General features: G+C 35.6%; 1 protein-coding gene across 1 annotated transcript; it reads right to left on the bottom strand.

Moving 5' to 3' along the window:
* Positions 1-4,453: 4,453 nt before the first annotated feature.
* Positions 4,454-6,111, bottom strand: LOC143587240 (zinc finger protein 4-like). Its single transcript, XM_077068584.1, has 2 exons — positions 5,825-6,111; positions 4,454-5,386 (listed from the first exon to the last, which is right to left on the bottom strand). Exon 2 carries the CDS (start codon positions 5,337-5,339, stop codon positions 4,713-4,715), a length of 627 nt encoding a protein of 208 aa, XP_076924699.1. The 5' UTR covers positions 5,340-5,386; positions 5,825-6,111; the 3' UTR covers positions 4,454-4,712.
* Positions 6,112-13,563: the final 7,452 nt, after the last annotated feature.

The raw sequence follows: 13,563 nt of genomic DNA, 5'->3' as shown, positions 1-13,563 counted from the left end.
AATTTTTAGTATATCCCCAACTTTATAGAATTTTTATATCAAATATTTGGTGAGATTAGTTTTTAATTTAATGGGATGTCATAACCTGTTTAAGAAATATCTAGGTTTGATAAGACCCATACACGTGAATTCATGTCAAATGCATGAGAAGCCTCCATTTAAAAATCAAGCAAATCTCATGACTCCCAAAAAAGGTGGAGCGACCACATCACGACACGTAGTAATTTTATGTATTCGTTTATATATATATATATATATATATATATATATATATATATAGGGAAAGGTAGGGTTAACATAAAAACCAATTGTTTTGTGAGAAGCATAAGAATAGATGTAGACCCTTGGATCTAAGATCTAGTGGTTGAGATTGGTAGTTTCTAAAAGTTGTATAGTTTTCTATTTACATGGCATAGTGTCTTATTTAGGTGATGTAGTTTATTTTCAAAGTCTTCTCACACTTCTCACAAAACAATTGTTTTTTATTTGAACCATTTTCTCTCTCTCTCTCTCTCTCTATTTATATATATATATACATACATATATATATATCATATATATATATATATATGTATGTATTTTACGAGTCTTAATGAATGTTTCGGGTTTGTAAAAGTTTGGTTTTTGGATGAAATGCTAAAAATAATCTAAAACAATTTTTATTTAACCTAAAATGATTTTATTTGATTTATAATAATTTGATATATAAAACAAAACATGCACTGACCCGGGTTCGAACTCGAGTCCCTTGGACCACACATTAGTGACTTAGCCACTGGACCAGTTTGGGTTTTGTATTATAAGATGAAAACAATTAAATATATATAATCCTTCAACTTCATCTTCTTCCTTTAAACCCTATATTTCTAATATGTTTAATTAGCTCCATGTTTGCTCAAATTAGGTTAGGGGTGTTATTAGACGGCTTAAAATGATTAACATACATATATTACTTACATGGTTTGGTGTTGGAATATTGAGAACAAGACTCGCCGGAAAAGTAAACTTTAATGATCAAACGAGATATCTAGAGAATTTGTTTGTGAAATTTTATGTTTGCAACATGTTTAGACGAATATTAGCATCTTATTTATACCCTCGATTGGATCGTTTGATTTTTATTTGAGTTATTAGAGTTGTTATAATAATCTAACGGGTTAGAGATTAATTAGAGTTAATTTGGGTTGTTAATAACGAAATTAATCGTATATTAATGTTTATCGTTAATGGAGAAGTCGTTTGGGATGAATTAACGAATCAATTTGGGGGTTATAACGATGTTTGGGTTTTCTCCGATGCCGGTTTCTGGCCGCCGAAGTTATTGCCGGAAAAACGTGAAGAGAGGAGGGAGACGGGTGTGGGGGGGGGGGGGCTGGTTGTTTATTATATTTTAAATACAATGTTACACCTTCATCCCTTGAACTTTAAATAACTTTATAATTTGTTTTTGAACTTTATTTACTCTTTGAACCTTGTATTTTAAATATACATAACTTGATATACTTTAATATATTTGGGTTGTTTACGTTTAATACTCGTATAGATTGAAACTTTGATTATTTTATAAACTTTTAAGACTCGGAGATTCGTTTTAGTAACTTGCTAAAACTTGAAATTTCGTTAATGAATCACACGAAATAAAACATGAATGAATAATGATTATAAAACGTCGTAATTATTATTAAATCAACAAAAGATAATTACGAATACTTTGGAGCATCGAAACGTGTCGGTTAATGAACATAATAAAAATACATAAGACGAAACTTGAAATATATTTTTATATTTACACACGTACTTATAAATAAAAAAATAAAAATTTAAAAAGGCCGGATTTTCGGGTTGAAAAGTAACGAATGTTACAATCCCAAAGACTTGATCATTCATGTAAATTTTAAATATCATAAGAACTTAGGGCCAAACCATGTGAACTCATTAGTTTTACATATGCCATTGCATAACACTCTTCTTAGTTTAATTATTATGGACTGAGCATGTGGCCTCGTCAGTTCTACATAGGCAAAGCATAGCCTTGCTCTTAGTGAGATCAGATTAAACTCGTGTTCGGTCTGTGTCCTTTAATTTGGAGTTACAGAGCAAGATCATACATACTCAAGTAAAATCACAACCATGGCTATCATCAAGCATACTTCAAGATACAAAAACAAATTGTATTTCAAACTTATAGTTGGGGGCAAGCAGTGGCGAAGATTGAGCAATGTCATCGGGGTGACAGAAATCACGGACCAAAATTTTGGGTTTGTGATTTCGGTTCGGGTCGGGTCAGGTCAAACAATATAAAATCTAATTATTTATTTTTTCTTCATCATTAAATTGACTATACCTACAATCATGGTTGTAGATATTTTAGGCGCTAGTTGGGTGGTGGATATCGACTATGAATTAACCGAATCATACTTTTTATGTATTTTTTACATATATATATATAAGTTGAATTTATACCTTTTATAAATAAAATTAGAAGTTGAAGGAGTTAAAAGTAAAATGCCTAAACTTGATTTAAACAAACTAATAAAGCTGGAGGAGTTAGATGTAAACAAATATGTTTTTTTACCTACTTTCTTCAACCTTCTTGTTCATCACACACAGCACTACAGCACAAACCCTAGCCCCAAATTCAGTTCAGTTTTGGTCCAAATTAAGATAATAACTCATTCCACTTGACTTATTTGGTTTAATTTTGACCGATTGTCATCCAAATATAGACCCATTTTTGACTTATTACCTTCTGATTGTGGAAAAAAAATCAAATGTTGGAATTTTATTAAAAAGATAAAGAGAATGGGTGACCAACAGCTTTACACGGAGGTGACCGGACTCAATACCTATAAAATGTTTGGATGAAATCATGAAAATTCGCCTTACTAAGCGAAAAAACGGGGGTGACCGGGGCCACCCCGGGTCCCTCTTGAGCTGCGCCCTTAGGGGCAAGGGCGATCAGGCAAATCTAGCCATGGTTTAAGGGTATCCGTCAATTTTTCTTGGCGAAGTACATTTTTAATGTAATATTGTTTTTCTTTTTCGTTATATATATCAGTTACTCCTAAACAAATTTTGTGAGTAAACTGTGGTTTTCGTCCCTGTAGTTTGTCCAAATCTGCGATTTTAGTCAAATAGTTTCAAATTTGTGATTTTTGTCCTGTTGGTTGCATTTCACTTGCAATTTAACCTGACCACACAAACGTCGTTAAGTATGATCGTTAAACCCATATGTGTGCTCCTCATGTGACGCCCCCCCCCCCCCCAAAGTACACATTAGCACCTCCCGTGTAGGGGCTTGCGAATTAGGTTTGGAGTTTATTTGGGGTAATAAACACAAAATTGGCCCTCATGTGAGGGGCATGTTGATGGGACCAGACTTAACGGGGTTAGTGAGATGATATTTTATTGCAAGTGAAATGAAACCATAGAACTAAAATCGTAAATCTGAAACTGCTAACTAAACCCGCAAATTTTAACAAACCACATTGACGAAAACCGCAATTCACTCTAAATTTTTAACCCCTAGTACCCCGTTACTTTTTATTCAAGATCCAGGCTATATGGCCACATTATAAAAGCATTTTGATTAATACCAATCATATCATTTTATCAAAATGATAGAAAAACATATGACCCCATTAAAAAAACATGTCTGAAAGAGTTATGAAATTTAGCTCAACTTTTTTTGAGCTAAATGTTTTTCTACCAGTTTGATTAATTGCCATTTATTTCAACACTTATGCTTTATAAGCTGAACATACCCATAGAAAGTCCCCATATCTAAGACCCTGGGCTTTGAGAAGAAGCGATACTATGTAGTGCTACTTCCAAATATAATATTTTAGAACTCACTGGCTTAAAATGAAATTTTATAGGGTGTATTTCTGGAAAGATTTTAACTCCAATTACATGTGCAATTGACACGTATTTGGCATGATGAATCTCTTATTAATTTACATTACGCGTAGCGGAGGGACTACAAATTAGGGCGAATTTCGACACGTGACGTCCAGTCAACAAGTGGTGATAATTTGATTTCGAGGTGTAATGGTGTAGGGGCTACAAATAATATATATATATATATGTATATATATCACACACATATATTAATTATTTTATTACTATTTTTTTTCTTCTTCCAGGCGACAAAATCATCCCGCCCCCACCCCATTTCGCCCCAAAATCGCCGGGGGGGGGGGGGTGTTCATCCCCAAAATCGCCCCTGTCACCCCTCACATTTCGCCCACTACGTTAAGCCTTACGTTTGTCGTACTTTTGATTTTGAGGACTTACATCTCCTGTGTTTGGTATAGAAAGACCATGTTTCGTGTAAAATCCAACCTTTCGTTGTATCCTCGGTGACATATTAACCACCTAGTATTGTAACTGTTCATTCGTTACCTCATATACATTGAGGTTGACATACCAAATTTATATTTGGTCAGGTACACCTTAACGAAAACACATAAAGCGCATCAAATTTACCAAAAAATAAAAAAAAAAGGAAAACTTGTAGCCACATTGTTTTTATTGGAGATAAATCAAGCTAAATATTGCATATCACAGAATTACATGGATAACCACAAAAATGAAGCCAAATTCATCTTGTATCTCACTGTACATTGTAGCTACCCGAATTGCTCACAACCCTAAACATAAAAAACCAAACATAGATATTAATTCTAGCAACCAAATCTTTGACTTAAATGTCAAAGTTTCAAAGTAAGATCAGGGCTGTTGTTAGAATCTCGACCCGTTGGTGGAGCCATACTTGAACCACCAACATTATCAATCTGCCTAAAGCTACCCGGCCAAAACATTTCGGGTTCATCTTCTTCCACAAACATTGGTCGCCCAACATAGGTTTGGTCGAATCTTGATCCGCCTCTTACGGAGTAAAACCCCATTTGTGTAGGCACAACCCGTTGATGCAAAGACCCGTGGGCTTCAACACCCAGTGACCGATATGTAGATCCATGAAGTGGTAATGATGCTAAACTTGGATATCTTTCGGACAACATTCCCATTCTCATGGCTCTTTTAGCCATTGTTCTTTCTCGTTTATGCGCATTTTGATGGCCTCCTAATGCCTGTGAGCTGTAGAACTTGCGCCTACAATAATTGCAAGAGAAGACACGCAGTGTCGGTGATCCCGAGGCAGTGTTTGTAGACGGCACTTCAGTGGGTGCATGTTCGTCCATCATCATGGGGTTGAAAGCCAGAGTTAGGTCCAGAGTGACCGGTGTGGCTCCAGAAGTTGTGCTGCCGCCTTCGGGTACATGGCTGCTGATTTCTGATTCCTCTTCCGATTCAAACATGTTATTTGGAGATTCCATGCTTGGTTGGTTAATGATGTACTAACCACAATCTTGATGTTTGTCTTCTATAAAACCAAATTTGATAACCAGGTATTAATAACTGAGGACTATCATAAAGCAGTTACAGATCCATTATTTGCAAGATTCTTGTTAAACTTGCAACCAAATACCATTATAAATCTATCACTCTTTACAACCAAGCACAATAAATCCCCAAAATCTGCAAATTTTCAGATTTGGTATGAATTGCATAAACCCGAGTTGAAAACCATAACTAAGAACATTAATCACTCAATCTGAAACCTACTGAACTACCCATAAACACAAAAATCTTATACTATATAAATCTTGAGCAACAATTAACAAAAAAATTTTTTTACTACAATCTGCACAGAATTATACAAATTCAAAGCTAATCCATAAACTTCACAAATTTATCAGTAAACACGAGAGAACTGTAAAAAAACATCAACAGCAAATGTCCAACTACAGAAAAGGGGTACCTGAACTAAAGTGTACTAACTGGGTCCGTACTAAGTAACTGGTTTGAACTAGAATATGAAACACGTTGTGTGATGATGTTTTCTATGTTTTGCCAAATATGGTGAGAAAGATGAGACGCAGAATAATGAAAATGGAGGAATTATTAAGATAAGATCATATGAGAGAGAGAGAGAGAGAGAGAGAGTGGGGTGATGTCAGATTGTCAGGTAAGTGAAAGAGAGAGAGGAGGAGCAAATAATTTAAAATTTGCAGAATGATTGATGACTTTTTAAAGGTAACTTAGTACTACTATAGTATTCCTCTTAAAGGTCGAAAGCATGCCAATCCCAAGATATTATACTTCTTCTATATTTTGCACATTTAGAAAATAGAAAACAAATACCAAACCAGAAATTTGAAAAGTAAGGACTAAGGAAATGTAAAACTAGAGAATGATCGAACTGTACCGATACCGACTGGTATTGGTATCGATCCGATCTCGAAAATCATAAATTCTTAGTATTGGTTCGAAAACAGGACGATACCGGTATTTAAGGTAAAATTCGGAAAATAGCGGTACCGTACCGATACCGAAACTCAAAACTTTGATATTGAATCAGTACCGAATTTGCTCATTCATATGTCGGATCATCTATATTTTTAAAACAAATAAATATAATGGTGGAGTTGGGCGACGGATCCCTCCGAGGGCCACTATTCCCTGCAGGGAAAACCTCCGTCGCCCCCTTTTTTCTCCGGCTATGAGTTGGCTAAAATAGTAAACCACGTGAGACTTTGTGTGAAATATGGTCATTTGACAACTATAATTCTAAATTTAATTCCAATAAATAAGTACCCATATTTCCTATTTTTCTATCTAAGTCCCCATCTTTTCTCATTTTTAAACACTGTATTCTACAATAATTTTTTTATTCTCTTCAAATTCAAACAATATTTACATGGAGCAACCAAATCCTCAATCAAATCCCCAACGAATTACGCCACGAATATGGATCTGTGAAGATAAAGCGCTAGCTAAGGCTTGGGTCTATGTGTTCGAATACATGGACCACATGGAGCAACGGACTCTGGGTTTTTGGACACGAGTTTGGAACTATTTTGTTTCATATGGAGGATCAAGCCATCTTACACACACCAAGTGTGTTTGAAATGGCGAAATATGGTTTACAAATTAACGCTCGCGATAACGACACATTTGAACTCATAACAAAAGTAAAAAATCGATGGAATTGGTAATAATATTTTTTATCTATGTTTTAATAAAATGTTTAATTATTATGTGTTTTTAAATATTAATGCATGCATTTTTTTTTATTTTTGAGTTTTTAAATTATAATTTTTGAGTTATTTTAAACTAAAAAATAAACTTTTGTAAGGTAATTTGGATGCGTCACTGTTCACAACCCTTAGTGTAGTTGAGGGTAAAAATGATGTGGCAGTGCATGATTGATCAATGTTAAGGGTAGCTTCACACTACCCTTAGGTGACCACTCTCTCCACCCTAACACTTTTGGCTTACGCATGCCAACATGTATTTATATATATATTTTTGTTTTCTAACATCTAAAGTTGTGTATCTACTTACCTAATGTAACATCCCATTTCCTGTTTCGGTTAATAAAATAATAATACTAGTTATTATGATATGGGCTTATGTTGGGTTAAATAAATGTGGGTAATGGATTTGGATTAATAGGGAAGGAAGAAAGACCATGGGCTTAAGCCCAAGACCCATAATATATAAACAATAATTATTCATTAATCAATTCATTTTCACTCATTCCATACACCACCCAAAACACACACTTAAACTCTCTCTCTTCTTTCTCTCTTTCTCTAGCCGAAACCAAGAAGGAAAACCAATCTTTGATCCGAGGTATAAAAGTATGATCTTATATGGATTGAAACCCTCTAGATTTAGTCGCGAAATGATGAACCGACGCCCTCAACCGTTAAAGTCACGAGATCCAAGTGGAATCGGGTATAAACCAATCAAATGACAAGTTTAGGGGGTCATCCTAGCTCGTATCCGGATCGATCGGGGAGAAAACGGTGTGAAAACACGTTTTTCCGGCATGGCGACGCCGGAAAGGCAGCGTATGAGGTAAGAATGTTAGGGAATGTTCTGACATTCCGTGCCCTAACCCTAGGCGCGTGTAACGAATGAGCTATGATCACTCGTTAAGGAAGAATAACGAAGGAACCTCATTCGTTAAGCAATTCGTTATAGAGAACTAACGAATGAGCCCTCATTCGTTAGAGGCTCATTCGCTAGGTCGTTTGTTATGAAAAGACCCATTCGTTATGAAATAACGAATGAGTGCCCGTTCGTTATAGAGCCATCATTCGTTGGAGGTCATTCGTTAGACCAGACTAACGAATGAGCTCACTTTCGTTTGATGCTCATTCGTTAGTCCAGTCAACGAATGAGCCCGCATTCATTAAGGGTCAAAGGACGAATTAGAGTTTGATAAAATGACAGGAAGGCCCCTGAACTTAGGATAAAATGGATTAATTACAAAGAAGCCCTCGAACTTTATGAGTTAGAAAATAAAATAATAAGTTAAGAATTCTAATGAAAATTGTGTTAAGAAAGCTCGACCCCAGCTAGGGGTACTACCCCTTGGACCCTGCTAGGGGCTGCCGCCTTTAGAACCCCGCTGCCCCGGACCCTCGTTCATCGAGTTTTATAATTAAACTAGAAACGCAATATGGGTAGCGATAGTTAATTGATACGTGTAATTGTTATACACTTAGTCACGCACAACTAAAGAAAGGAATAACCATTAACGGTGAACGTAGCAGGACGCGGGTGAGTTTCTAGCCCCGCTTCATTGTTATGTTTTCGGGGCTGTGTGCATACAAAAAGTGAATGTTAATACTTAAGTGGCAAGTGTATGTCTTAATGATAGATGTGATAGTTATATTTGTGTTATGAATGTATGCTTGTCGGTACGACAACGATCTTCAGATATTTCACGTATCGCCAGGAAAGATGAGTCTTACATAAGATGCATGAATGATGTATGAATGGTTAAGAATATGTATGAATGTATATAATAGAATGTACGTGTAAAGAAGCGTAGGTATGGTTGTTGAGAAAGAAGGGACCATACCCTAATAATATCTAAGATAGAAGGGACCAAACCCTAATAATATATGAGATAGAGAAGAAAGGGACCAGACACCAATAATATATGAGATAGAGAAGGAAGGGACCAGAACCTGATAATATCTAAGATAGAGAAGAAAGGGACCAGACCCTAATAATATTTAAGATGGTAAAGATAGTAAGTATGTAGTATGAAAGTATGAAAGTGTGATAGTATGAAAGAATGTATGAACATACGAAAGGAATGTAACATGTAAAATATATAATATGTATCTTCGGATGCGTATATGAAAGTAAATGTATGAATGCATGTTGCCTGATTAATTAGAACTCACTCAGCATAGCTGACTTTTAGTATGCACGCAAGTGAATAGATTGAAGAAGTTGGCTTGAGAGAAGGACACATGGCAGGATTGAAGGGACTGGCATCGAAATAAGTTTTGTCATCATGTTTTAAATAAATCATTTATGTTTTGTTTTTAAAGAAAAGTATCGAATGTTTGTAAAGAATGATTGAACTTTTTATATTTCGCGAAAGTTTTAATTCACTATAATATTTAGAACTGTGTTTATGAGTAATCCAACGACAAAGTAGGGCACCAGGACCGGGGCCTTACAATTGAGTATGATGGGCCATGCATATTAATGGCATGACTTCAAGATCTATTAATGTAATCTTTAATAGATTGAGTTTGAAAATTTAATGGAACTTTGCTATTGTAAGGCACATTTGTTATTGTAAGGCACATTCGCTAGAGTAGATAATAACGAATGTGTCAATGCGTGTTTATTCGGGTTCATTCGTTAGGCTTGTTAACGAATGATGACTACGAATGTGCTTATTCGTTAATTTAATGTAATCATGTTAACGTATGTTAGAGAATGACTCTCTTTTGTTGTGGCATGTATAACGAATGAAGTCTTCGTCTATAAATACCCTTTAAAGTTTTGATTAATTATTAGTTATCATTATCAAGCGTTTGAGCACTGTTATTGTAAGTCCCAAATCTGAATCACTACAATATGATATCAACTCGAACACGATGTTAGTACGGAATCCTAACACCGTGGTGATTCAAGAACGAGATAAATGAAGAACACGAATATAATAAACACGATAATACTCCAAATGTAAACAATTATATTAGTAAATCGTCTAGTACATGAGATTACCCAAAATCGTTATTTTCTCTCTAGATGGTGGCTCTCAAAGTGTTCAACAACCAACAATAAATCCTATACATGTTATCTATATATAGGGAAACCAAAACAACCTAGCCCAACAAAGCCCAAGCCCAAGCCCAACCGAAATCCCTACTACATCATCATAACCATAATGCAATTCTTCAACTCGTCTTCGTTTATGTCACTTTGGTCTTGATCATGTCATGGCCTTTTGATATGCGTCAGTCTAACCAAATTATGGCCCAACAATATCCCCCTTAGACTGATGCTTTCAAAACCTTCAGAATCTTTACTTGAACATCATCTGCAACTTCAGCATCTGCATCCAATACTCTATCATCTCCCCCTTATTGACAACATCATCTAATTTGAATCTGAGATACTTCATATGCTTCCGTTAAGAAATCTGTCTTGAAAGAACACTCAACTTTGATAGAATGATCAACCAAAATATTTTGAAAACAATTAAATGAAACAAAATAAGACAGACATAATTTTTGAGATTTTTATTTTTCTGTTTTTTTTTTGTTTGATTTTCTTTAAAAGACTTGAGATGAGATCATACCAGCTAAACCAACTATAACACAATAACCGATATCAGATTTCATGAGCTGAAGACAACAGCTAAAACAAACTTTAAGACGATTTCTTAACACATTTGTTTCGACAAGAGTAATCAAGAAGTAAAAAATAAATGAAATAAAATAAAACCAAAAACAACAAATAAAACAAATTTAATCACCGGTCCTCTTGAAATTTTGCAAAAATTTTGGGATCAAATTTCAGTTTTTGATAAAACTGCTGCCTTTATGAAAAGATCCGAACATGGAATCTTATTGATAACGGTGCTTTCACAAAGATTCATGTTCAGCGTTATTATGACATAAAGAAACAGGTTGATAGTAGGTATAATAAACTCAGCATGATTTTCATTGCATCAGTGATATGAATTAGGTTTAGTTCGGCATAAAGCTTAGATGGACATCACTCATGGACCTGTGATGCCTCCTATATCCTCTCAAAGCGTATTTGGCTTTCCCCAGATCACCCCAATTTGACTCCAACCCCCTAGTGCTTGATCAAAAAGATTTTCTTTTATAGATAAACGAACAAGAATTTAAGCTTTAAGGTTGAACGTTGGACTTACAAGTCAGTGGACTTACAGGCCTTTCATTCGGGACATGACAGGACTTACTTGTGTGCCCCTATCTCTTTAGTTCTAGTTTGACCCTTTAAGCTTCTGAAATAACATTTTTTTTTCACAGCACAAATTATATGCATACTCATAATTCCCTTTTATTTCTCTCTCTCTCTTTTTATTTTTATTTTTTATTAATAATAAACATAATAACACAATATTTTTGGTGGTCAAGACACTAACGGGCTCATATATGACTGGGTAATTGCTTTTCTGCCTATCCCTCGGAGAGATGTATATGGAGACATGCACATTTCTTCAAAATGACTCTTCACAATAAGTTTAGCATATTTAGTTTATATCACTACAACTTTTACGCGTCATGGAAAGCTACCATACAAATCAATGAATGTTCTAGGGCCTTTTAAGGTTAATAACTCCACCCGTTGGACACACAGAAACAATTTATCTATCATTTTCCAAAGGTTGGATTAATATTCATTTGAAAATATTTTGAAGCTTCTAAAAAGCTGTTAACGGAATAATCATATCACTTCCCAGAAGGTTACAGAAGATACATATGTTAAGAACTCAGTCAGCCCGGTCACTCTTCAGTTTTCTGGTAAATGGTTATCCCGTATGACCACTGGTGGTTAACAGGACCAAAACACATATGAAAATACGTGTCCCTCCGACTTGGAATTACCGATATAATTTTAAGTGAAAGAATACATATCACGAAAACATATCACAATCGCCCATGATGCTTTTAGTCTTTAGATAAATGGCTATCCTGTGAATCTACGAGTAGATCACCGGACCAAACATATACAAGTATATGTTCTTCAAACTTGAGTGACCGACATAATTTTAAGCGAATGTAATTAAAAAATTTTATTATTATTATTAATTTTTTAACACACACTCTTTTTAACTTTTTGTTTAAAAAAACACACACACACTCTTTTTAACCTTTTGTTTTAAAACACACACACACACACACACTCTTTTTGAATTTTTTTAATTTCCCTCCCCTGACTTGTTCCTACATACATAAAGAGCAGATTAAAAATGTTCCATCACCCTAAAATCCCGTCCAGGCAACACATAATCCATTTTATGGTTTAAAGATTAAAAAAATGGATATTTACCCTGTCATGTGCCTGTGTTGGTACATGTATGTCAGTAGTTCATAGTCTAGCATTTGTAATCGAGTCTGTAATATAATTATGTTTTGTTTATGTTTGTTTTGTAATGCGCGAAGTTGTCAACAAGTTCGCTATGGCGAACTTGTTGAATCAGCGAAGTTATTGACAACTTCGCCTGTGGCGAAGTTGTCGTGTTTATATACTGTTTCAGACGAAACAGTTTAGTTAGTTGGTTTAGGGTTTTCGTTTCAGTTTTCAGTAACCGAGTTACGTGTCATAGTCTGTAACGGTGACCTCGGGTCACGTGTTTGTTATCAATATAACGTGGTTGGTTTATTGCTTGTGTGTTCGATCTCTACATACTCTACACTCGTATCTACCTACGCAGGGATTCCGCACCTGCGTTGTTAGAGACATCCCGTGTACGATCCGTCCAGGAACCTACAATTGGTATCAGAGCCAATCGGCTCGATTGTGAGGTTCGGGATTTCACGCGGTTGTAGAAAACGTCTCGTTTGACCTATTCGCGGGACGTGTTTTTGTTGGGATTGAGTTTTGCTAGTGCTTGACAGTCATTTTCAAGCCTTTGCATTGATCGGGAGCTGCTGGATTGACGAAAACAGATCTGAACAAACTTCCCTGTTCATCGGGCGAAGTTACCGTTCATCGGGCGAAGTTACCATTCTTCAGGCGAAGTTGCCGTCGCTGGAATTAGGGTTTTTGGCGAAGATATAAGGATTAGCGAAGTTAACTACAACTTCGCTCACTTCATAAGTTCGCCTTAGCGAAGTTATCCGCAACTTCGCTTCAAACCCAAGTTCGCTCAACTCATAAGTTCGCCAGAGCTAAGCGAAGTTATTCTTAACTTCGCCCAAATCAAGCGAATTTAAGATCTCAGCGAAGTTCTCTTTCAGCGAAGTTAACCTTCAAGCGAAGTTATTCTTAACTTCGCCAACTGAGCTGTTTTAATATTTTTTTTTTTTCCAGGTTTTTCAGGTTTTTGCAAGGATGTCGTCGATCAATATCTCCGACTTGGTCAAGATGGAAGTAGAAGCGGGGTCTGCCACTAAGGCCCCGAGGCTGATGAAGGGAACTGACTTCGTGGCATGGAAGGACAGATTCATCCAATACATCAAATACCAGGATGCCAAAATG

Source organism: Bidens hawaiensis, unplaced genomic scaffold, assembly GCF_021521415.1.
Source record: "Bidens hawaiensis isolate Kalapana, Puna unplaced genomic scaffold, B.hawaiensis_p1.1 tig00035416_1, whole genome shotgun sequence".
Classification (NCBI taxonomy): Eukaryota; Viridiplantae; Streptophyta; class Magnoliopsida; order Asterales; family Asteraceae; genus Bidens; species Bidens hawaiensis.
Note: the sequence above shows the minus strand (reverse complement) of the source record. Positions and strands in the feature narration are given on the sequence as shown.